The sequence below is a fragment of the Cygnus olor genome, chromosome 33, assembly GCF_009769625.2.
Source record: "Cygnus olor isolate bCygOlo1 chromosome 33, bCygOlo1.pri.v2, whole genome shotgun sequence".
NCBI lineage: Eukaryota > Metazoa > Chordata > Aves > Anseriformes > Anatidae > Cygnus > Cygnus olor.
The window spans coordinates 530,012-554,105 of NC_054090.1; the positions used below are offsets into that span (position 1 = coordinate 530,012).

The following is a 24,094-nucleotide window of genomic DNA, read 5'->3' on the forward strand; positions in this document are numbered from 1 at the left end:
CCTTCTCCTCTGAATTTTGGGGCCACCAACACCCACGGGAGCAAATTACAGGCATACCACACAGGGAAACGAAGACACCATGACCCCATCTGGGGAAGGGACTGTGGGTCTCCCGAAGCCAGACGTGGCATTATTCCCCACTCACACCCAACCTCCCAAACCTCGTTAACGCTGGCACGCGTTCTCGATGACAAGGACGCTCCAACACCGGAGGCTCTCGCCCAGTTTTGCTCTTTCCTGGCTTAAGGTTTCCCTTTTCCACAGCTGCTGAGGTGGGAAGTGGAGGAGAAATCTGGGTCCTAACTCCAGGGTGGTCAGGAAAGGAAAAAAGTCCTTACAGGGCAAGAGGTCCACCTCACTTCCCCTTACGCAAGAGTTCTTTGCATCTATATTCAGCACCAAAAATAGCTGTTTTTAGGGGGGTATTTCCAGGCCCAAAGGACGTTTCCTCAGCTCTTATTACAAAAATCAGCCCTAGAGCACCCGTAGCTTCTGCTTGTAGGGGAAGAAAACCTCTTCCAGAAGCTCCCTCTGTTTGGCTGAAGTTCTCCCTACGCTTCCCAACCTTGGAGAAGAGGGACTAAAGCCTGAGACCAGAAAATAAAAGATTGAAGCGGGTTTTGGTGACTTGAAGGAGGATAAAACTATCTGAGACACTTGAATTGTGTGATTCCACCTGGATGAAGCTGGAAGTATCTTGTCCCACTGTCTTGTTTAGTGCTGGTGGGTCTCTCCTCCCAAGAATCGTTCATAATTAACCCAGTAGTTGGTAAAAAGACCCGTAGGCATTGGGAAGTCCAGGATGCACCTGGGGATGGGAGCAGTAATGGGGAAAATAAACTCACAGCATGAGACAGGTGGCAAATTCCCTGCAGATATATGGAAATAATGCTTATAAGGCCCAGCAAAAAGCCACCCCAAGAAGCTGTCACAGCCAGGGCTGGAGAAGCGAGGCGAGTCTTCCTCTTTTAATTCAAAACAGTAAGGGTGTTCAGAGACCCAGATCCATATGTCTTGTCTGGGGAAAAGTAAAAAATAAAATCATTGAAAAGACACACAAAGTTGCTTTGTGCCACCCAGTTTTTGTCTGTGGTTTTGTGCCACTATTATGTATCTAAAAGATCCCCTAAATCCCATCACCAAGCCTCCAAGGCCTTCCCTATCCCCCACAGCCTCCAAACCCCATTACCAAGACCCCAAACCCCTCCCTGTCCCCCACAGTCCCTGAACCCCATTACTGAGCCCCCAAAGCCTTCCCTGTCCCCCAAAACCCCCAAACCCCATCAATAAGCCCCCAAACCCGACCACTGAGCCCCCAAACCCCTCTCCGTCCCCCACAGCCCCCAAACCCAACCACCAAGCCCCCAAGGCCTTCCCTGTCCCCCCCAACCCCCCAACCCCAGTCCCAACCCCCCAAAAGGCTTCTCTATCCTCTACATCTCACCGTCCCACAGGCAACCCCTCAGGGCCCTCACTATCCCCCATAAACCCTCAAAGCCCTCCTTACATCCCCTAATATCAAACCCTAACCCCTTTCCGTACACTGCCATATTTGTCTCGCGTCCCCATGGGCGCCGCCATGTTGCCCGGCAGCCCCGCGCGCGCCGCCATGTTGCCCCAGTCGCCGTACGGACCTGGCTCTACTTCCGCTTCCGCCGGAAATCGCCTCCCTCTTTCTCTCCCCGCGCTGGCGGCTGCTGAGGGCGGCCGGACGGGACCGGGCCGGGGCCTCCGCCGAATCCGCCGCCATCCTCCCCCCCAGCCGCCGCCATGACGGAGCAGATGACTTTGCGCGGTACCCTGAAGGGCCACAACGGCTGGGTGACGCAGATCGCCACCACCCCGCAGTTCCCGGACATGATTCTCTCCGCCTCGCGGGGTGAGGGCCGCGCCCGATGGGGGGGGGAGGGGGGGAAGGGGGGATGGGATGGGATGGGATGGGGGGAGGACCGTGAGCGTGAGGGGGGTAGGTGGGGGAGCAGGGAGGGGAGATGCTAAGAAAAAACACCCTGGTGGAACTTGGGGCCGTTCCTTCAGGTCCTGTCAGTGGTTATCCGTGAGAAGAGGCCCACCCCCAGCTCCCCCCAGCTCCCTTTCAGGTTGTAGGGAGCCATAAGGTCTCCCCTGAGCCTCCTCCAGACCAAACAACCCCAATTCCCTCAGGTACCCCTCACAGGACTTGTGTCCCAGGCCCTTCGCCAGCTTCGTAGCCCTTCTCTGGACGCTTCCCAGGGTCTCGATGTCCTTCTTGTAGTGAGGGGCCCAACACCGAACGCAGTACTCGAGGTGCGGCCTCACCAGGGGACGGTCACCTCCCTGCTCCTGCTGGCCATGCTATTCCTGACACAAGCCAGGATGCCGTTGGCCTTCTTGGCCGCCTGGGCACGCTGCCAGCTCACGTTCAGGCGAGCATCGCACCCCCAGATCCTTTTCCTCTGCACAGCTTTCGAGTCAATTTGCCCCAGGCCTGTAGCATTGCGTGGGGCTGTTGTGCCCCAAGCGCAGGACCCGGCCCTGAGCCTTGTTGAACCTCATCCCATTGTCCTCTGCTCGTTAACCCGTCGTATCCAGGTCCCTCTGCAGGGCCTTCCTACCCCCCAGCAGACCACCACTTCCCCCAACTTGGTGTCCAGAAATCATCTGGGAGAGAAAAAGCCCTGCAGTGGAGAAAAACAAGCCGGGTGCAGAGTGGTCTCTGCTCCCCAAGGTGCCCCCTGTCTTACTTTTCTCTCCATTCCCCCCCCGCAGACAAAACCATCATCATGTGGAAGCTGACCCGCGATGAGACCAACTACGGGATCCCGCAGCGAGCCCTGCGCGGCCACTCGCACTTCGTCAGCGACGTGGTCATCTCCTCCGACGGGCAGTTTGCGCTCTCGGGCTCCTGGGACGGCACCCTGCGGCTCTGGGACCTCACCACGTGAGTTTTGGGGACGGGCTGAGAGCGCTTCGGGTCAAATTTGGCCACCCAGCTTTTGTTTGGGCGCTGGGGGGGGGGGTGGGGGGGATGATGAGGGGCACCTTGAAAGCGGGATGATGTGCTTTCGGTTTGGAAGATGAATCCCGACGGCGAGGAGCGCAGAGATCTGGAACAAAGCTTGGAATTCGGGCGTTCAGCTGCTTTTCCTCGGCTCCCTCTCCCAATGATTACACCTGACACAAAGTCTGCCGATCCTCCGGGGTCTGAGGACATGTCCTGCAATTATGATGGGAGAGGAGCGGTGGGAGCAGCACGGGGGGGGGTCTCAGGCCCTTCCTTCACTCTGATTTGGGGAGAGCAGACAGCTCGGGAAGCAGGAGCACCAGGGCCAACCAGAGAACCGCTTTTGCTGTTTTCTTCTCTCTGACAGCTGCCTACAGAATTGTTGCTTGGCTTCCCCCCAGCCTCCGAAGCTTTTTAGGGCCGGGACTTGCAGAGCTGGGCGTGCACGGAGGCTGAATTTTATTTCCCCGATCACATCCCGGCTCTTCCAACCCCGTATCAATCCTCGGCAGCCAGTACGGTGCCTCTCAAGCTCTCGTTTTAAGGAGAAAGGGGAGATTTCCTGCTGCTGTAGGCTTTGCGAGGGTTGATTAGGTTAAGTTCGGGGTTGCCATCCTGACCTCTGGTCTTCCCGCAGAGGCACCACCACCCGCCGCTTCGTGGGCCACACCAAGGACGTGCTGAGCGTGGCCTTCTCGTCCGACAACCGCCAGATCGTTTCGGGCTCCAGGGACAAGACCATCAAGCTCTGGAACACCTTGGGCGTCTGCAAGTACACGGTGCAGGTGAGCAGGGGAAAAGGAGGCGCGAAATCGGGCTCCCCACCACGAGGAGAAACCTCCCAGGACCTGTTTTGGGGTCCGACCACCCGGGTTTCTCCCCTTGAGCGGTGATCCGGGTCTCCCAGCCCTGTCCTAACGATTCGAAGTGACCCGATCTCTGCCGAGCTCCCTTTTTTGGGGGGGGGGGGGGGGGCTGAGGACAAGTCCTGCAATCATGAAGGGGCTCGGGAGGGCTCGGGGAGGCCGCAGAGCGACGGGACGTGGCAGGTCTGATCTTACAGCGCCACGCGGACCCGGGTGGGGGGACCCGGCCCCGTTTCCTCGCCGTGAACCCGGCGTCGTTGCTCTTCCCCAGGACGAGAGCCACTCGGAGTGGGTGTCGTGCGTGCGCTTCTCCCCGAACAGCAGCAACCCCATCATCGTCTCCTGCGGCTGGGACAAGCTGGTGAAGGTAAATTGAGGGGATCGGCTTCCCCTGGGGGCGGGCACGCGTTTGTTGGGGTCCTTGTAAACTCGGGGGATGGATCTGAGCAGCCGGCTCGGGGGGATTTTTATTTTTTATTTTTTATTTTTTTCCCTCCACCGTATTTTTGCTTCCCTTCCGACCTCGCCATCACGTTTGTCCCCACGCAGGTTTGGAACTTGGCTAACTGCAAGCTGAAGACGAACCACATCGGGCACACGGGCTACCTGAACACGGTCACCGTCTCCCCCGACGGCTCCCTCTGCGCCTCGGGCGGCAAGGTACGAGTCTCGGGGCGGGGGGAGGCTGAGGCCGGGAGGCTCAATTCTGGCATCCTACCAGCAGCCCAGCTCGCTGCTGGGGCTCTTGCCGTGCTCTTCCACGTCTCAGTCGCAATTTGAGGGGGTTAAGAGTGGTCCAGAGGTGTCCCGAATTGATGCTGCTCGCAGCGGGCGTCTTGGTGAGGAGGGAAAACCCCAGCAAAGGTGCTCACCCAGGCTCTGGGAGCTCCTTCAGCTCTTGTATTTCAGCCCTTGGTGGCGTTTTCTTTGAATTCCCATCAGTCCTTTAACCTTTCCACGCCCAAACTGGCTTGCAGCAGCGCTCCCTGCCTTAACCACGGTGAAAAACCATCACAAAACCGCTCCCCAGTGGTGAAAAACCAGCTCTGGCTCCCGCCAGCTGCTCACCAGCGGGGCTTTTCCTTCTGGTCCCGCGGCGGAAGCACCAGTGCAGCATTCCCTGCCCTCATCTGCTGCCTCCTGGGCACGGGGCTGAGCTGTGACGAAACGATCGATCGCTCCCCGAGCGCATCTCGGTGCGGAAAACCAGAGGCTGTTTCTGAGCTGCTCCTCCAGGAAGACCCTGAACGGATAAATTCAGGGCCAGCTTGTAGGGCTTTTTCTTTCTCCCCCCCCACCCCCAAGATGTTTCGGGGGAGCTTTGATCCCTCTCTGGGTGGGAACTGGGGTTTTGGGGGTGCCTCTTCTCGCTCCGGCGGGGCAAATCCACGAGGTGACGAGTCGTGGGGCTTGCTCTGATCCCCTTTGCTGCCCCGCAGGACGGCCAGGCCATGCTGTGGGACCTGAACGAGGGCAAACACCTCTACACGCTGGACGGAGGCGACATCATCAACGCCCTGTGCTTCAGCCCCAACCGCTACTGGCTCTGCGCTGCCACCGGCCCCAGCATCAAGATTTGGGTACGTGGCAGCTTGATTTTCATCCCCCCCCACCCCCCACGTCCTGATCCGTGTGGGATTCCCCCCCAAAAAAACCTTATTTCTGTCCGACTTGGGGTTTTGCTGGCTTTGGAGCCACCTTCGTGGTCCAGATCGTTGCCCTGCCTCACAGATCTCAAACGCGGAGCTCTGCTGGAGCAGTGGCTCCACCAGGCCGGGTCAGACAGCAGCGGCTGGTGGCCCTGTCCCCGTCCCCTGCTCGAGGAGGGTGGCACGGGGCCGTCGGGGAAAGCCACCAGCGCGCTGTGATGAAACTTGAATGCCATCTGACCTCATCCCTGCGGAAACCCAGAGGCTGTTTCTGAGCATTTTGGTGTCGGAGGGGTTGGGCTTGGCCACTGGGGTCTCCCTACAAGCCTCCCGGCTTCCCTCACGCTGTTTTTTTTTTCTCCTCTCGTCCTGCGCAGGATCTGGAAGGGAAAATCATCGTGGACGAGCTGAAGCAGGAGGTGATCAGCACCAGCAGCAAAGCTGAGCCGCCCCAGTGCACTTCTCTGGCCTGGTCCGCAGACGGGCAGGTAAAAACAACCCTTCCCTGCTCCCTGCCCAGCCTCTCTTCCTGCTTTCTTCCCCCTTCTTGGGCAACGAAAGGGGGAAGGAGGATTTTGGGATCCCCTCCGCTCCTAAATCAAGGCACAGATACCACGAAAGCATCTTGAGCCCCTTCTCTCTGCCAGCAGGGGCAAAAGTTGGCTTCCTCCCGCACCCCTAACCTTAGAGCTTTCCTCTTTTGCCCTCTCCCCAGCACCCGGGGCTGATTTTGGCCCTCTGAGGACCTTAACCCTCTTGATTTCGCGTCCTGAGGACTCATTTTGCTGCCTTCCCCTGCCCTGACTCCTCTCTTTCTCTCCCTTTCCCTCCGCAGACCCTGTTTGCTGGCTACACAGACAACCTCGTCCGGGTGTGGCAAGTCACCATCGGGACCAGATGAGGACGTGCTCGTGAGAAGCCGTAGATTTTGTGTACAAAACTCAATAAAAAGAGCGCTCTGTCGAGCTCCTGGCCACCTCCCGTCCACTGTCCTGGGCTTGCAGGCCACCAGAAGTTGCGTCCACGCCTTCAGGGTTGGGGACACGCTTTTTCTTCTCCCAGGCGTGCAAGAAAGGGACTCAGATTATCTCCCTGAGCCCCCTCTGTAGCTGACAGCCCGATATGAACGCAGTGTCACGGTGAAGGACCTGCAGACTGGGGAAATAAAACCCCCCATTGCCAAGAAAACCCCAAAAATAAGAGCCTTAACCGCACAGAGGTCACCGCAGCACGTAGGAGCTGCCCCACAGGGGGCTGCTGGAGGAACAGGAGATGGGTGAACACCAGCTTTCACCCAGCAGCCTCCGTGCCAGCCGAGCCCTCTCGCAAGCAGCCATTTCCTACAGATTTTTAAGATTTTTTCTCCCCGTGCTTTGGGGGCAGGAGGGATTTTTGTCCCTTAGGGCCACCAGACGTGGCCCACGGAGGTCGACGGGCACGGATGGCGGCAGCACGCTGCCTCCACGTGACCGGCCCTCGATGCGGATAAAAAGAAAGGAGCTGGCTGCTTCGGGAAGGGATCCGACCGATCCAATTAGCAGGGATTAGGTTAAGCTTAACGAGGCAGGATTTCAATCTTACCAGCGGGCTCTTGTGCAATTCAGCAGGGGGTAGCAGCAGGCACAGACAGAACCTGGCCCCCGATTCCTCTGCCAGGCTTTTCCAGCAGGTTCTCAATAAGCTAGGCTCGGGTTTACAACCTTATTCTTTATTATTATTTCTCGACATTTCAAAAAACTAAATCTCCATTTAATTCTCATTTTAGCCAAAAATATTTTGAACTAGCTCTGTAATGCCAACAGAAAAAAAAAAAAATAATAATAATAATAATACCAATCCACCAACGAAAAGAAGTAAAACACAACAGGTGCGGTAAGAGTCTCTCGAGGGGGGACAGGATTCAGCTGGAAAGTCGACGACAGCCGAGAAAAGGGAAGAGAAAATAAATATTTCCCACCTCGGAGAGCTCTCAAGCTGCAAGGGGAAACGAGAGGCTGGTTCCCACCACCGGGGCCTGGAGCGTGCACCGAAAGAACCGGGCTGTGCCGGCAGCGCCGCGCTCCGGCCGGAGGAAACCGCCCGTATTTTATTTTTTTGCACCCTCCCTGGCCCAGGCGGCCCTGAATAAAGTGCCAGGCCTCCAAGAAATGGTTGGGAAGGGAATGGGAAACGGGGGGGGGGGGGAGGAGATCTGGTGGCCCCCCCCCCCCCCCCCCCCAGCAAGGGGCAGGGAGAAGAGCAAGGGGGAGGCGAGCAAGCGCCAGAACAGGAAAACATCGCCGGGTAAAGCGGGTTCGACTCCAGGTCCAAAGGCCAGCTGGGGATGGAGATGTTCAGGAGGTGAAGCCCCAAGAAATCCAGGCTCCCCGAAACCTTGGCACAGCTCTGGGAAAAGCCGAGGCCCTTTTGGAAGATGATTTCAACCCCGACGGGAACTCGAGAGGCCAAGAGGCGGCGCTCCTCGACGCCCAGACCCCCCGGGAGCTCGAGCTCTGCACCCGAAGAGGCCGCGTCTCAAAACCGGACCGTGGGCTTCAAAAACAAACAAAAAAAAAAGGGGAAGAGAGGACACCGGAAAGCTTAACGCGGCCACCCGGAAAGGCTTCAAGTGGCGAAGGACGAAGGGAAAGCGGCGGCCCGGCCTCCCCAGCGAGGCGACTTGTTCCCGAGTCCGAACGAAACCAGCTTTGGAGCAGCTCGGCCGGCTGGGAAGGCGGCGAGGCCGTGCAAAAGAGCTGGCACGAGGACGAGGAGGGCAGACGGGGGAAAAGAAAGAGGCCTCGTGAGCAAGCAGGTGCAAGACAACAAGTGCAGCGTCGGAGCCCGCCGAGGGCCCCGAAGGACGGGGCGGGGGGTGGGGGGGGAAAGGAGAGGAGCGCGGCCGTGTGTGCAAGGCCGGATCCCAGGGGGAGGCCGGATCCGGGGCGAGGCGGCCGGCGGGAGGGCGAGGGGAGGCCGTCAGGCGCAGATTTTGATGCGGGTGCCCTTGGCCAGGACGCGGAAGAAAGGGAAGATGCGCTCGTGGAAGGAGGCGTTGAAGGTGTGGATGTGGGTCATGCTCTCGGCGTTGTAGAAGCAGAGCTGGCCCCGTTCGTAGTCCAGGTAGACGCCGAAGCGCCGGGGCCGCTCGCTGGGCGACAGGGCCGTCTGCTCCGTGGCCGTCAGCGCTTGGTATTTCTTCCCGTTGGTGCCCACGCACCAGATCTCCCGTTTCTGGTGGGGCCCCACGGCCTTCTCTTTGCGGCGGGCCGTTTCGCGGGCCGCCCCCACCGCCCAGCCTCGCCGGCCCCCGACTTCGACCTCCCAGTAGTGGCGGCCGGCGGTGAAACCCTGGGAGCCCAGGACGCAGTAATCGGAATCGAAACGCTTGGGGTTGTCCGGCAGGTCCTTGCAGCGCTCGCCCAGCTTGACACTGCGGCGGTCCAGGGAAAGGCTCAGGCGAGGGTGGGCGGTGTCGGGGTCCAGGGTGATGTCAGCTAGAAGGGAAAGGAGAAGGATGGGGCTGGGAAGGTCGCCGGCCGCGTTTCTCCCACCCCCAAATCCTCATCCGCGTGTTTAATGCGCCATCGAGGGCTAAATGCTAATTTGGAGCCCCCCCCCCCGTGGGTCCTATCCCAATTCTAAAGGGGATTCCAGCCCCCAGAATTTTTGGGGGGGCTTTCTGGGCGAGGAGCTGGCCACATTAGGCCAGAATCCGAATCTGAGGGGCCAGAATCCGAATCTGAGGGGCCAGAATCCGAATCTGAGGGGCCAGAATCCGAATCTGAGGGGCCAGAATCCGAATCTGAGGGGCCAGAATCCGAATCTGAGGGGCCAGAATCCGAATCTGAGGGGCCAGAGCCCGGGACGGGGAAAGGCGTGGAGAGAAAGGAGAGAACAGGGCTGCTGCTGGAAAAAAACAAACTACGAGGTGTACAAATCACGGGAAGACAGAGCTGGGGAACGAGAAATCCCAGCCCAGGAGGAATAATCAGTGGCCGTTCCCCAGGATTTCGCTGAGGAGCTTGTCCCTCCAGCTTTGCTCACCTTGAGGGACTTTACTGAAGACTTTCTCCATCTTCCTCATCACCACGTCCTGCAGGAAGTAGTTGCGGTATTTCTTCCCCACGTCCACCGGCACCATCTCGGGCTCCTGGAATTTGACGTTCTCGCATCTGCCGGGAGGGGAAAAGCGGCGATTTAGCGAGGTGGGGGATGTAAAACCACAGCAGTTTGGGGCGCATCCGCGTTATTTAGACGATCTAAAAGCACGATGGGAGAATCCAGCCCGCTCCCCCGTGATGCTCCAGGCACACGGAGCCGCTTCCAGCCACGCTGAGCAGCTCGGTGCCTGAAAAACCAGGCAGGCATCGGCGGGACCGGTTGCGCTGGTACAGCCGGCGCTCCCCACCCTCTCCCGGCTGCAGGAACGGGAGCAGCCGCGCATCCAGCTCGGCCACGGCCCTGTTAAGCGACGGAGGGACCCTCCCGCTGCTGCCCGTTGGCTTTGAAAGCTGGGGGGGGGGGGGGGGGGGGGGAATTATTTTTCCGGAGTTAAAAGCGGCTCCCTGCTCCCCCAGGGCACGAGGTCTGCGTGGGCACACCCAGCTCCGCTCCCAAAAAGCGGCTGCTGCGATGGGCCGAGATCTCTTCCCCACCTTTCTCCTCTCCTGCGTGTCCTCAGTTGCTCCCCAAAGCCCCGTTTACACCCCGTTTACCCCATCTGCAGGAGCTCCTGCCATCCCATTAGTTATCACACCGGCCCCAGCCCGGAAAAGCGCCCGCCGCACGGAGTTTAAAACAAAAACTCCTTTTTTTTTTTTTTTTTGGACACAAAAGCTCTTTCGAGTGAAAAGACGCAAAAACAACAACAAAAAAAAAAAGCCACTGACCTGATAAAAGTGCCTTTGATGTCCTGCGGAAAGGAGGCAGCGGGGCGAGAAGGGGGGGGAAAAAATAAAAGAAAGATTAGGAAGGGCTGAATTAGGAAGGGCTGACGCTGATCCCGCTGTCGCTCGCACGAAATCCTCTTAACGGCCACCACTCAGCACCACGCTGAGCTGTACGGAGCCAGGATGAGTCCTGTCCCAGTCAGGCAACGGGAATAAAACACTAAGAGATCCCATCCACTGGGATTTCTCCCAATAAAACAGGCAGGAAAATTTGGACCCAGATCTTTTGGGGCGTCCCCTTCTCTTCCCGTTTTCCCCCTCCGTGGTTCGGGATGGGGAAGGACGTGACCCACCGGGTGAAGAAACTGCCCACGAAGCAGAGCCTTTCGGAAGGCTGATCCAGCCCCTCTTGGCAGCTCCGCTCGTTCCCATCCCTAACGTTATCTCCTGGCCATAAAAGCGGGGCCAGAGTTCCCCCGGCTGCCAGCGGGGAGCCGAGCGAGGCCGCGAGCAGGGTTCACGGGTCAAAGACCACGAAAGTTTACAGCTCTTTGGGAACGTTTTTAAAAAAAAAAACAACAAAAAAAAACCCACGAGAGGGCTTCCCTTCCCCCTCCAGGGATCTCTGACCGTGGCCTTCCCTCTCCCAGCCCGGGGATGGGAAAAAAAAATAAATAAAAAAGGGACCTTGAGCAGTTGCAGCCCGTCCTGTTTGCTCTTGTCCTCCGCCTCGGCGATGAGGCGGCTGAGGGCAGCGCTCTGCTCCTCCAGCTGGCTGATGTTGCTGCTCTGGCGGACCAGCAAGCTCTCGTAGCGCTCCTCCAGCTGGTGCAGGAGCAGGACCTGCTCTCCGATGAGGAACTGGTGCAGCAGCTCGAAGTCCGACTCGAATTCCTTGATCTCCAGCTTCATCTTGTCCTGCGGGGCCGGAGAGGGGGGGGGGGGAGAGGGAGGAAAGGCTTTACAGGAGCGAAGGAATCGCTGTGGGAGGGACCAGCTCATTTTTGGGGTCCTGTGCCACGCTCCCCCCCCCCCCCCCCCCCCCAGGTTTTATCGCCCTCTGCAAGCTCCCACGTGTCCAAAATCAACCAAAACCAGAACTGAACAAGACCCGCCCGGGTTCCCTCTCGGGGAAACGGGTTTCGAGCGCGGACCCGAAGCCTTCTCAGCTCAAATGACAGACCCAAAGGACACCGATTTGTTCCCTCCCTCCCAAGCCGCCAATTCCCACTAAACGCCGAGGCACGCAACCCCCTCATTAAGTCCTAATTCGGTAGGGAAACGAAGCCCTGAAGTTTTCCAGCCCTTGCAGCCCAGTAATTGCAGGGGAGGGAGCACGATGCCTCCGCGAGGGCTCAGAGCGGCAGGAGAGGACAAACTCCGCTCACCCACCTCGCCAGACATCAGGGCCACGACACGCTGCCGTTTCAGCGCCCTCCTTACCTCCTTGAAGGCTAATTATTTTGGGGCGGGATGGGAAAGAGAGGTGGGAACACGAAACAGCTCGGAAAGGAAGCGTTTAAGTGATGACCGGGAAGCCTCTTACCCTCAGCTCTGCGATCTTCTCCTCCTCGTTTGATTTCTGCTTCAGGACCGCGTCCAGCTTCTTCTTCAGCGGCTCCAGGTGGCTCTGGAGTTTGTTCTGAGAGCAAAAAAAAAAAAAAAAGGAAAAAAAAAACATCTCAGGAAACCCTGGCTGAGGCAATCCCCTCCTTCCTCTTCTCTTTCGGTCCCTAACTCTGTGGCAGAGCTGAAAAGGGAACCTCCTGCCCTGCCTTCAGACCGCTTCCCTTTTTCTTTCTGTCAGCTCTCGTGGTGGGAACCCGTTTTTAATTAGAAAGCCAAAAATCCCACCCCGGTTCGGCCGGGGAACATCCACAAACACCGGAGCTGCAGCCACCAAGCGCAGGCTGCATGGCTCGAGCTGGTGAACATGCCTGAGGCATCACATGTGGGTTTCTGGCTGAGAAAAGAGCCTGAATTCCCCTTTCGGGTTGCTCCTTTGATAGCAGCGCGGTCCTAGATCAGGTTAAGCCAGCAACAAAGCCACCCACCTGCTTCATTCGTTGGGAATTGGCTTTGATTTTCCCCAAACCCAACCAATTCTGCTCAGCCCTTTGCAGAAAGCGGGTCTCAACATAAAAATCGGGGCTCCCCAGGCAAGGAACGAGCTGCCTGAACACCTCCGGGTGTTACAGGCCCGAAGCACGGGCGCAACGCTCGCTCCCAAACAAGGAGGAGAAACCCACAAGGGACGGAGCAGGCCACAAACCGAGCGGCTCGGGGATCCCCGTCCCTTCCCTGCTTCGAGCAAAACACCCCGGAACACCTCCAGCTCGCCCGCTGCTTGCTTCTGGACCCTTCCATCTGCCCCTGCGCTCCCGGCAGTGGCGCCAGGTCTGCGGCTTCCCGGCCTCCCACGCCCCGAGCCTCCTTCCCACTCGCTGCTCCTCGTCGTCATCCCCTCCGCTCGCCGAACCAGCCCGGCGAGACGCGCCCCGCGCGCGCCGCCTCCAACAAATCCCCACGTCCGCGAGCCGCTTGGCTTCGAACCCCCCCCCCCCCAAAAAAAAACAAAAACAAAAAACCACCCCATTATCCCACCTCGGCCCCGTCCCAAATCCCCCGGCACCTTATAATCCTGCACGACCTCCTCGAGGGGGACGACGCTGTGATGCTTGTGGCTCCGCGACTCCCTGCACACCACGCAGATGGCCTGCTCGTCCACCTCGCAGAAGAGTTTCAGGGGTTCCTGGTGCTTCTCGCACAGGTTCGGAGGCCCCTGGCCCCCCACGGCCACCAGGACCCCCGGCCCTCCGGCCGCAGCCCCCGAAGCCGAAGGGCCGGCGGCGGGCGGCGCGAGGCGCTGGGGGTGCGGGTGCAGCTGGCGGATGATTTGCACCATGTTGGCCAGCTGGAGGTTGGGCCGAAAATTCCTCTGGAAAAAGGTTTTGCGGCACTGGGGGCAGGTAAAGGTCTGCAGGCGCCGGGGCCGGGCGGCCAGAACCGGGGGCGGAGGGGTCTGCACCTCTTCTTCCTCCTCCTCCACCTCCTCCTCTTCCTCGACGTCCTCCTCCATCACGTCCTCGTCGTAGTCCTCGTCCCCAAAATAAAGCTCTCCCCCGACCCCACCGTCCCAAATGTCCTCCTCCACGGGCTCTTCCCACAGCTCGGCGTCGTCTTCCTCCTCGCTCCACATGTCCTCCTCCTCCTCCTCCTCGGCGCCGCCGCCGCCGCCGTCCTCCTCCTCCTCCTCCTCCTCCTCCTCCTCTTCCTCCTGCTCCACCTCCAGCTCGTCGTCGTCCAGCTCGTCCTCCTCATCCTCCAGCTCTTCCTCCAGCACGTCGCCCAGCCCCACGACCCCTCCGCCGCCCGCTGCCGCCGCCGCCGCCGCCGCCCCGGGGGCCGCCTCGTACTCCGCCTCGCCGCCCCACAGCTGCGAGATGCACACGCGGCAGAAGTTGTGCCCGCACCCGATGGACACGGGCTCCACGAAGTAGTCCAAGCAGATGGCGCAGATCGCTTCCTCCTGCAGCGTCTCCACCGGGTTCAGGCGCCCCCCGGTGCCCCCGTCGCCCACCACCGCCCTGGGGGAGGCCGTGAGACTTCCCCCCCCCCCCCCCCCACCCCGGTCCTCCCGGGGCTCTCTGAGGTCCTTCTGCCCCCCCCCCCCCCCCCCCCCCCGCGGGAGGGCACCACCGGAGCTCGCCCCCTTCTCCTTTTCTCCCCCTTTCCTCCCACCGAGCCCCCAGACCCCAAACCGGAGCCGCTCCCCCTTAACCCGGCCCGGTTCCCGACCCTAAACCCGCTCCGTAAGCCCCAAACCGGGGGGCCAGGCCCGGTCCCCGCCCCCAACCCCGTCTCCTACAGGCCTCAAACCGGGAGCCCCGGCCCGGTTCCCGGCCCCAAACCTTCCCCGGAGACCCCGAACCGGGAGCCCCGGCCCGGTTCCCGGCCCCAAACCTTCCCCGGAGACCCCGAACCGGGAGCCCCGGCCCGGTTCCCGGCCCCAAACCTTCCCCGGAGGCCCCGAACCGGGAGCCCCGGCCCGGTTCCCGACCCGAAACCTTCCCCTGAGGCCCCACACCGGGAGCCCCGACCCCAAACCGGGAGCCCCGCCAAGGCCTTGCCGCCGCCGCCGCCGCCGCCGCCGAGCCCCCGCCTCTAGGCCTCGCCGCCGCCGCCGCCGCCGCCCCCCCCCTCCGCCGAGCCCCGTTGCCGGGGAGGCGCTCTAGCCCCCTCCCGCCGCCGCTCTCTATGGTGCGGGGCTCCGCCAACCGACGGGAAGCACGGCGGCGCTTCCGCTTTCCGGCCCCCCGCCGCCAGCCCCGCCCACTCCGCGCCCAGCTGACCGGAAGCGGCGCGCCCGTTGCTGGGCAACGGGGAGGGTGGGCGGAAGCCGGGGGGCGGCGCTCTAGCCGCACCCTTTTCTCCTTGGAGGGCTCGGGGGGGCGGGGCCAGAGGGGGGAGTGGGCGGGGCTCGTTGGCGTAGCAAGGGTTGCGATTGGGCAGCGCAGCGCCGCCCGGCTAGCTCAGTCGGTAGAGCATGAGACTCTTAATCTCAGGGTCGTGGGTTCGAGCCCCACGTTGGGCGCCTCGCCGAATTTAGTTTTTCCCTCCTCATTTTATGCCCCTTCGAAATCTCCGACCCCGCCGCATCCGCACAGGGGAGCCCCGGGGACACCCCCGCTCCCTCCTCTTTTACCCACAGCCACTCATCCGTTAGTATTGTGAGGATATAAATTGACGGGGCGGACTTTCCCCAAGCGAGTTTCTGTAGTGTAGTGGTTATCACGTTCGCCTCACACGCGAAAGGTCCCCGGTTCGAAACCGGGCAGAAACATGCCTCCGTGTTTTCCTTTTCCTCACGTTTTTCCGCCTTCAAACACTTCGTCCTTCAGCAACCTCATTGGCCACGGGTGCAGCTCGAACCGCAGCTGGGCGTTGTGCTCCCGTTTCCCCGCCTGCTTATTTTGTCCGGGACAGCTCAAAAAACGGCCCTGCCCCATTACCGGGGGACTCCGGGGGTCACCGGGACCACCTGGGGACCCAGCACGGCTCCGGGCCCACGAAGGAGAACGTAACCACGAGCCTAATTCGCCAGCAGCCCGGCTAGCTCAGTCGGTAGAGCATGAGACTCTTAATCTCAGGGTCGTGGGTTCGAGCCCCACGTTGGGCGCTTCCGTTTTCCTTCCTTTCCCACTTTCCACAAATTCACCTGAATTCAACCAAAAAAGCACCACAGAAGCCCCAGCTCAGCGAGTTTTTACTAAAAACGTCTTCACCTTTCCGTAAACCTCCTCAGTGCCCTTTACATCCTGGATTACGGTTAAGTTTTTTGGAAGGAAAAGATCCCACCCTTCTCCCCTATTTTTTCCCCCTTTTTACGAGCTTTCCAAACACTTTGCAAGCCCCAGTGCCCATTTACTAGGGAAATGGGGCCCCACGAAAGCCCATCTCCTATTTCCTTTTCTAAGCAAAAAGGAGAAGAGGGGAAAAAAAAAAAAAAAAAAGAGGAAAAAAGAGAATCCCCCTCACTGCCCTTTTTTCCCTATGCTATTTCAGGGTTTTTTATTTATTTATTTTTATTTTTTTGCTCTGCCTTTCTTGCTGCGATTTGGAAACATCTATATCTCTATTTATAAGCATATATTTTTAAATCTTTCTCGTTTAGAGGCAGCAGAGCTCATACATGTGGAAGGCAGCGTGCAAAGCCGGTGCCTGAGGAAAGAGCTGCAGCAGCTACGTAAATGATAGAAAGCAGCCAAGAGAGACTTCAAAGACCTTGAACCGAGGCCAGAATGTTACCACATTTGCAAGAGTTGGAAAAAAAAAAATGTGTTTTTTTTTTTTTTTTTTCCCTTTAGCCTTCTTCAAAAAGGGGGATTTTGCAGCTCACTCATCCATAGGTACAGATCAGGACCACGTATGATAACCACAGGTAGCACATCGGTGGTAGCGGGGTCAAAATTAGGGCCACAGCAGAGGAAAAAATATAATTAAAAAAAAAAAAAAAAGGAGATTTTCATCTCAGCTAAAGCAGAGGTTTTTGAATCACCTCGAGTTACTGGTAATGAGTCAGGGGGGCTGACGTGGCGGTGGGGAAGCTGCTGGGGAAGGAAGCCAGGCTGGCCCATCCTAAAAAGGGGGAAAAAAAGGATGAATTAAAACCAGCATCCAGCTGGAAGGCTTTCCTGAGATCTGGTATTAGTCCATGCTTTGCAGTTGGGACTGTTGGGTTTGTAGGTTGGCATAACAGGGAGGATGATGAAGGTTGGGATTGATGAAGGTCTCAGCAGTGCATCAATGGGTAGCAGCTCATGGGTGGGTAGAGGATGAACGTGACTTTTAGCTGCTAAAGGGATGCAAACACCATGCCCGGACACAGGGGCATTTTCTGCAAGCCTGACACGGGGAAAAAAATTTCCCCAAAGAGGAAAATTGCTCATCATTGGAGGAAGGGTCTGTAAAAGCATCTCAGCAGAACCCTTCGCAGGATGGGTCCGATCTCAGTGCCCGACCTTGGGCAGGAAACGGCCGCGGTGACCCGAGCACACCGTGACTTATCTCACCGAGGCCGTCTCAAGCAATTTACTCATTTTTGGTATTTTTTTTTTTTATAATGCTGTGTGATTCATTTCCTCTGTTGAATCACTTCTGGGGAGCCTCAGGCAGACAGGCTGCAGGGACGGCCATGAAGAAAGCAGAGCCATCAGACCAGCATCTCCTTGGCGCGAGCAAGATAAGAGATGCACAGCAACGCGCTAGTATATCGCAAAGCTTTAACCTGATTTAGGTTTTTATAATTTAAAATTACACCAAGGCTTGGCTGGAAACCCTTTGGCAGGGTTTATTCCTGGTCCTGGTCCTGGTGTCTGCATGGTCACATCCTGCCCTCCTTTAGGCTGCAATCTGCTCCTAAATGAGGGCTGAGGATGCAAAGCTCTGGCATTAGGGAGCTTGGTATGAAAAAGACCTTGGAAAAAGAGAAAGGAAAGGGTTTTTGTGTGTGTTTTGCGTGTTTTTATTTTCCTGCAGTCTGCGGGTTTGCATTATAGCTGGACAGAGATGCTGGGGGAAAGTGGTGACACCCACAAGTTGTTCTTGCTGCTGAGTGCTCCCACCCAAATATTTCACGGCTCAGAGGCCACAGGTCAGGATGATGCACTTCTCTCTCTGCAGCAGCAAGGCTTTGACCTTGAAAGCCTTTTTGGAGTGACTCAGGTTTCAGAGGGTGTTGCAAAACAGCTCGAATTTCCCCTTTCCCCCGCCCCTCCTTCCTTTTACGCTGCACTTTTCAAACAAGACCTCCCATTTCAGAAAGCAAAGCCAGAGGGAAACTCCCGGTCGCCGCTGAAAGAAAAACTCAATGAAGCGAAAGTAACCGTGTCATTCTTCTTCCAAGCAGCCATGGCCGAGTGCGACCCGCTGGAGAGCCTGCAGAAAGAAGCATCTTGCTCCATCTGCCTGGATTATTTCAGCGACCCCGTGTCCATCAACTGCGGGCACAGCTTCTGCCGCGACTGCATCACGCGATGCTCGGGCAAATCGGACCGGAGGTTCGCCTGCCCTCAGTGCCGTGGAATCGCCCAGAAGAGAAAATTTCGGCCAAACCGGGAACTGAGGAACCTGGCAGAGATCGCCAAGAAGCTGATCTCGAGGGTCGGGGACGCGGCCCGAGTGGGCGGCGTGTGCCCAAAGCACCAAGAGCCGCTCAAGCTCTTCTGCCAGGAGGACCAGACGGCCATCTGCGTGGTCTGCGACCGGTCCCAGGCTCACCGCGCTCACACCGTGGCCCCCATTGAAGAAGCTGCCCAGGAGTGCAAAGTAAGAAATCTCCAATGCTTTGCTCCTCTTGTTTTTCCCCTCTTTTTTTCTTTTGGTCCGTCAAAGATCGAGGACCACTCCCTGGGGGCTTCCCCACCTTCTCAAGGATATGGTGAAGGATGCCCATATAGGATTTCCCAAGGATGTCCTGTATCAAGATTTGGGATAAAGTGGGGTAGAGCTGGTGGACCATCCAGTTGCACTGGGTTCTCTTTGCATCCCAAGAGCCCATCCCAAAAAGCTCCAGCCTTCACCTAACTCAACCACCCCACCCCACAGGTGCCCAGATGCATGGTGATGGGCACAACATGGTTTGGGGACACTCAGGAGGGAGTGGAGGTGGGGGGGTGCTGGGTCTGATCCTCCAAAATCTGCTCCCAGGCAGCAAGGGTTGGGTGAAGCCTGATTTTCACCCAGACCTCCAAAAGGGAGATTTCACCTTAAGCTTCCCAGCTTGCACCCCTTTACAGAAAGCCACCAATTTATTTACTCTCACCCTCTGGAGGGACAACAAAGGAAGCTTAGGCTGGTAGCTCATACCCAAAATACTCAAATTACCGGAGCTGGACCTCACTTTTGCATGCTCTGTTCAGTTTTTGTGCAAGAATCACCTTGGAAATACCAGATGAGTTGTCCTTTCCGCTGCAAATCAACCCGTTAACCCAAAAGGAGAAGGAATTTGTTTCTGAGCAACTGTCTCAGGATAACCACAATGGTACCGGGAGGCTTTGCAGCTCTCTGCAGGGAGGAGAGGGTGAGGAGGAGGAGAAGTCCCTGCCTGAGTGGAGGAAGCTCCGTGACATTTCGTCCTGCGCTCAACAGAGGAAATGACTGGGAATGGGGAGGTGAAAGGTGGCGTTAGTCACACTGTGAGCACAAAACAGGGCTGGGAAAAAGAAGAAGTGAGGGGCAGGAAGGGGAAAATATGCTGATGTAAAAAAATTACTGGGTTGTGTGCACTGCAGCCATCCACTGGCATTTGGCATTGGAGAGTCTTTTAAGTGTGCAATTTAAAAAATAGGAATTTCTAAGGTTCACTCACATCTCCTCTTACAAACAAACGCCAGGGACATTATCCATCACTCAGTATTCATGTTCCATTATTTCTCAGACTGCAGAAGCAGCTGAAGGTGACAAGTTTGGGCAGGAACACTGATTCTGCAGATTATGGGAAGTTACGGTGGTGAGGCGGCAACTCAAGGGACCTGGTTAGGGGAAAAATGCATGTCATGAGCTTCAGGGGATAAAATGACCAACTGAGGCAGAACTGATTGCAGGGAATGCAGAAAATAGCAGGCCATAAATATCCTGGGAGATGGAACTGGCAAGGATAAGAATTGGGGTGTAAATGAAGATGCAAATTTAAATATTGCCTTTATTCGTTCACAAGGTGCTTTGTAGAAAAGGTCTAGGGGTGAGGAGGGGTAAAAGAGCAAAGAATATATAAATATTTCCAGCTTCTGATGGCCTCGTGCACAAATACATCAGGGATTAGCTAGAGCAGTACTGGAGCCATGCATCCCTCTCCCCACCAACTTGCAGATTGTTATGATTTTTTTTATTTTTTTTTTAATGCCCAGGAACATATCCAAAGCAAACTGAAGAGCCTCAAGGATGAGAGAGAGAGACTCCAAGGATTAAAAGTGACAGGGGAGAAGAGAAGCCAGAAACATCTGGTAGGTCCTCACCACCACTGCATGCATAGAGGTGGCTTCTGAGGGTCTGGCCCAGGGTGTTGGATGGGCAAATAAATTTGCAGCACGGAGGTGAGGAGGAGGAAAACACCTCCAGCCCTCACTCCATCTCAGCGAGGCACCCGTGGGTGAACCACGGCTGTTTCTCAAGGGGAAATCAGCAGCCACAAAACGTAGGTGGGGAGCAAGGGGGTTTCCTAATTGTTAACGGGAGGCACTTGCAGCTTAGCTGAGCTGCTTCTCAGAGGCAGACGGAGGACGGATGAGTGTGCGAGTCTCTCTGGGTGGATTTTCAAGCCGAAATATTGGGATGATGCTACAGAGAGATGGTGCATCAACCACCCCAGCCCCATAGATGCACAAGATCCATGGGGCTGCTCATTTTTAACCCAGGACCCAGCAGTGACAGCAGGGTCCTGGTGAGGATGGTGACCTTGGGCTTAGGGTGCCCAGGTACCTGGACAGGGTTTGCCCCGTCAAACACTCCCAGGTGCCTGAATGCAAAGCCTGATGTCCAGGCTGCAGGAAAAACATGGCGCAACACTGCCCTCGTGTTTCTCCAGCTGAGAAATGAAAACGGCCGAGAAATAAAAACAACCCAAAGGGACACAAGTGCTTTATGACTCCACGGGGCATTGCATAAAGCTTGAAGGAGACCCAGAGCTGTGTGCTGTGGACTCAGATTAACCTCATGGCCAATGATGAGTCCTTGCTCCTGTTTTATTTAACCAGGTTTTCTAGGTCTTGGATGTCTTCTGTTCTCATCCCTTTCAATCTGTGCCTTGCAGCAGCAGGCGAGAGCCGAGAGGTGGAAAATCGTGTCGGTGTTCAAGCAGCTGCACCAGTTCCAGGACGAGCAGGAGCGGCTCCTCCTGATGTGGCTGGAGGACACAGAGAAGGAGATAGTGCAGACCCAGAGTGAGAATGACAGGAGGATCTCTGCCGAGATCTCCCACCTGGGCAACCTCATCCAGGAGCTGGAAGGGATGAACCCCCAGCCGGAGAATAAATCCTTGCAGGTGAGAGCGAGGAGCCAGGCAGAAAACATGGGGGCTGGTGTTTGCAACACTTGTTTTCCCCTCACATTCTCTTTGCCTTGACATTTTGAGTAGTTTGGATGCTTGTTTCAGCTGTATTACATGGTGTGTGAGCTGTGCTATCATCACCTCCGACCCAGGAGGAGGACCCCAGAATTAATATCTCAGCATCCTGGAAATGTCCACCAACTTCTTCCCCTCCCAGCCCCAGGCAAAGCCAGGGAGATTGATGCACGCCCTTGCAGAGGGATAACAACAAATAATAAATATAAATATTTATTATATTTATATAATAAATAAATATAATAAGAAAGAAATAAATAAATCCTGGCTAAAGCCCAGGTCTAAACTGCCAAGCATAACTTTCACTTCCGGAGGCATCACGTCGGGCAATGCCAGGACACAAGCAATGCGGTGTTTGGAAGTGGATATAATCCCCCCTCTCCCCACATACAGCTGTATTTAAGTGCTTTTTTTCTAGCCTTTGGTTGAAGGGACCAAATGGGGCACATTCACACTGTATGAGTACAAGAGGCCCCTGATCTTGCACTTTGCTGGCACAAGAAAATCCAGAGCAAGCAAAGCATGCTTGCAACCAACACCTGGGGGAGATAAGAGATATAAAGAGGCCTGAAGATCACTCAAAGTTTAATTCCCATCTTCTCTCTCCTTTAGGATGCCGGGAGTGCCTTGACCAGGTATGTGGCTCTCTGTCCCCAGCACAGTGTCACAAAGTGAGGAGCAGGAGGGGTCCCCAGTGCTCAGGGTGAGGAAGGAGCTAGGGAGGAGATGAACTTGGGGCAAGATTGCATCCCCAGCATCTCCTCTGTAAGAATTCATCATTTCCCATTGAGGAGGTCCAGAGCAAGTGAATTCCTGTTTCCTCCACGGGGACACTGGGATTGATGCTGCCAGAGATATACCAAGAAATAGCTGACCCGATTCAACATGACTTTTGGGGGAAAAAGATGCTCACCCAGGAGCTTCTCTAAGTGGGGTTTTTGCATAGCTTATTTGGCAAGGAAGGAATACAAAAGTCCTCTCCTTCCAGGTGTGACGCAAGGGCTTTCCAGCATCTGACGGAGAAGTTTCCCCGAGTGGAAAGAAGCCTCAAGGATTTATCTCAGAAAAACATCATTCTGAAGGAAGCCCTGAGGAAATTCAAAGGTACAAAGGAAGGGAAAAAATCTAGACCCAGCTGGATAGAAGTGGATGCTAGCCAATTACCAGCATCAAGCCCAGCTAAGGAATGCTAGCGATGAATTACTCAATAACCCTCCTATCTGGGGTTGAAGATGGAAGAGGGAGGGTGACTGTTTTCCCAGACATATTTGCAAATATGTCTGAAATGCAGAGTAATGCAAAGGACTAAGCAAGCCCCTCCCTTTGGCTACACAAAGGAAATGAATCACATTCTTGATTCTGGTCCTAATCAAACCAAGCAGTCTGTAGGTAACGTCTAGCCATCCGTGAGGGAGTCGGCACGAAAAGGTCAACATATTGCAAATGATTGGTGGTCTTAAATAAGCCTTTGAGACAATTCTCCGTGTCCAGATAACTCTGTTCCATTCCCTCCCACTCTGATATCCAAGTAGGAATTGATGCAAATTGACTCTGAATTTAAGAAATATCCTCATAAACACAATTATATTGGGATTGAAGGCCCACCTGCCTAGCTTGCTGTCTCCAAGACTGGCTGAGCATGGAGGAGTGCAAAAGCAGCGATATGCATGAAAATAAAAGCTTCTTCTGATTATATGTTTCCAGCAATTAATGGTGCAATTAATTGTACCATTGGTACCACTAAGTCCATTGCGATCGATAATCAGAAGTGAATCTATTTTCTTGAGTATTTATGCTTTCAGTCTCTACAATCAAAGTAGTGTGAGAGGAAAAGCTCTTTGCATTTCACCTGCTGAACTTGCTCACCTGGAGATTTGACTTGTTTTGCAAGGGAAAAATTACACCTCCACAAATTTACCTATCTCCAATACATTCTCTCGCCTCTATAAAGGGGAAAAAAAATAACAGCACTTCTCTCTGCCTCTCTCCTTTTAGAGAGTCTCCCGGTTGAACTGGATGTGCAATGGGGTAAGTGTTGGGAGACTGGGAGTGTACTGGGGTGAAAGGGACCCAAGTGGGAAAAGGTGATAAAGGCTGGGAAATCACACTTTTCTGGTGGGTTGGCAAGATGATTTCTATTCCCTTTGGGTCAGAATTATAAACAAATAATTGGAGCCTTTAAATAGATCTGCAGGGCATACATCATGCAGAAAGCCTTTACCCAACAGCTTCAGTCAGGGCAAGACTCCAGCCCTGGAAAAAATAATATAAAATAAAATAAAAACAAAGGGGCATAGATAGAGAGAAATGGCCATCATCTTTCCTTCTGACATACTGTTTTTCTTCCCTCATGATTCCCATTCATACAGCAAACGTGACTCTGGATCCAGACACAGCAAACCCCCACCTTGTCCTCTCTGAGGACCGGAGGAGTGTGAGATGGGACGAAACACCCCAGAATTTGCCTGACAACCCACAGAGATTTGACACCTACTGCTCGGTGCTGGGCCACGAAGGCTTCACAGCGGGGAGGCACTACTGGGAAGTGCAGCTGGGGAATAGGGGATTTTGGGCTGTGGGGGTGGCCAGACACTCGGCTTGGAGAAAGGGTTGGATCAGCCTTGACCCTTCCCAGGGAATTTGGGCTGTTGGCATCTGTGGGGACAGGTTTCAAGCCTTCACCTCCTTTGAAACCGTTCAGCCTCTGAATGGGAGGCCAAGGACTATCCGGGTCTCTCTGGATTACGACAAGGGACATGTGGCTTTCTTCGACACTGATAACGAGACCTTGGCTTTTGCTTTTACGCCGACTTCTTTCAACGGAGAGAAAATCCTGCCTTTCTTCTGGGTTTGGGAGTCCAGGATCCAGCTGGCTCCCTGAGACAGCATGGACAGCAAGATGGAAATGTCGTGCTTTGGAGAAGGCTTTGCTTTGGTCTGGGAAACCACACTGTATTTCAGAGCTCTGTGGCTGGTAGAGAATAAAGTGAAGGGAACAAGTCCCAGTGTCCACCTTGAATCTCACATTCCTGGGGATTTCAAGAGCGGCAGGTTGAGAAAGGATCACACTGGGCAGATCTCTGGATTTTTTTTTAATATCTGGG

The 24,094-nt window shown here is 56.0% G+C and overlaps 3 protein-coding genes and 3 non-coding genes across 7 annotated transcripts; 5 read left to right on the top strand and 1 right to left on the bottom strand.

The window, feature by feature from the left end:
• The first annotated feature begins 1,641 nt into the window (after positions 1 to 1,641).
• On the top strand, positions 1,642 to 6,463 carry RACK1 (receptor for activated C kinase 1). The gene is made up of 8 exons (XM_040542822.1): positions 1,642 to 1,879; positions 2,749 to 2,920; positions 3,621 to 3,768; positions 4,121 to 4,216; positions 4,399 to 4,509; positions 5,289 to 5,429; positions 5,876 to 5,986; positions 6,334 to 6,463. The coding sequence occupies exons 1-8, from the start codon at positions 1,771 to 1,773 to the stop codon at positions 6,397 to 6,399; spliced, it is 954 nt and encodes a 317-aa protein (XP_040398756.1). The 5' UTR covers positions 1,642 to 1,770; the 3' UTR covers positions 6,400 to 6,463.
• A 727-nt stretch (positions 6,464 to 7,190) lies between these two features.
• On the bottom strand, positions 7,191 to 14,033 carry TRIM41 (tripartite motif containing 41; the record flags this gene model as incomplete). The annotated part of the gene is made up of 6 exons (XM_040542635.1): positions 7,191 to 8,974; positions 9,525 to 9,652; positions 10,370 to 10,392; positions 11,057 to 11,287; positions 11,916 to 12,011; positions 13,002 to 14,033. Coding segments are annotated over 6 exons (2,028 nt in total), but the record flags the coding sequence as incomplete, so codon positions are not given.
• Positions 14,034 to 14,890: 857 nt separating this feature from the next.
• On the top strand, positions 14,891 to 14,963 carry TRNAK-CUU. The gene has a single exon. It is a non-coding gene; the product is annotated as a tRNA-Lys (tRNA).
• A 176-nt stretch (positions 14,964 to 15,139) lies between these two features.
• TRNAV-CAC lies at positions 15,140 to 15,212 on the top strand. Its single transcript has one exon. It is a non-coding gene; the product is annotated as a tRNA-Val (tRNA).
• Positions 15,213 to 15,475: 263 nt separating this feature from the next.
• On the top strand, positions 15,476 to 15,548 carry TRNAK-CUU. The gene has a single exon. It is a non-coding gene; the product is annotated as a tRNA-Lys (tRNA).
• A 675-nt stretch (positions 15,549 to 16,223) lies between these two features.
• On the top strand, positions 16,224 to 23,990 carry LOC121062624 (E3 ubiquitin-protein ligase TRIM39-like). 2 transcript variants are annotated; one of them, XM_040542764.1, is made up of 9 exons: positions 16,224 to 16,310; positions 16,993 to 17,136; positions 17,778 to 18,196; positions 19,777 to 19,872; positions 20,679 to 20,909; positions 21,603 to 21,625; positions 21,979 to 22,094; positions 22,986 to 23,018; positions 23,360 to 23,990. In XM_040542764.1, the coding sequence occupies exons 1-9, from the start codon at positions 16,298 to 16,300 to the stop codon at positions 23,869 to 23,871; spliced, it is 1,587 nt and encodes a 528-aa protein (XP_040398698.1). In that variant the 5' UTR covers positions 16,224 to 16,297; the 3' UTR covers positions 23,872 to 23,990. The 2 variants fall into 2 exon arrangements, with proteins under 2 accessions (XP_040398698.1, XP_040398699.1); XM_040542765.1 differs by lacking the exons at positions 16,224 to 16,310; positions 16,993 to 17,136 and adding an exon at positions 17,235 to 17,522.
• Positions 23,991 to 24,094: the final 104 nt, after the last annotated feature.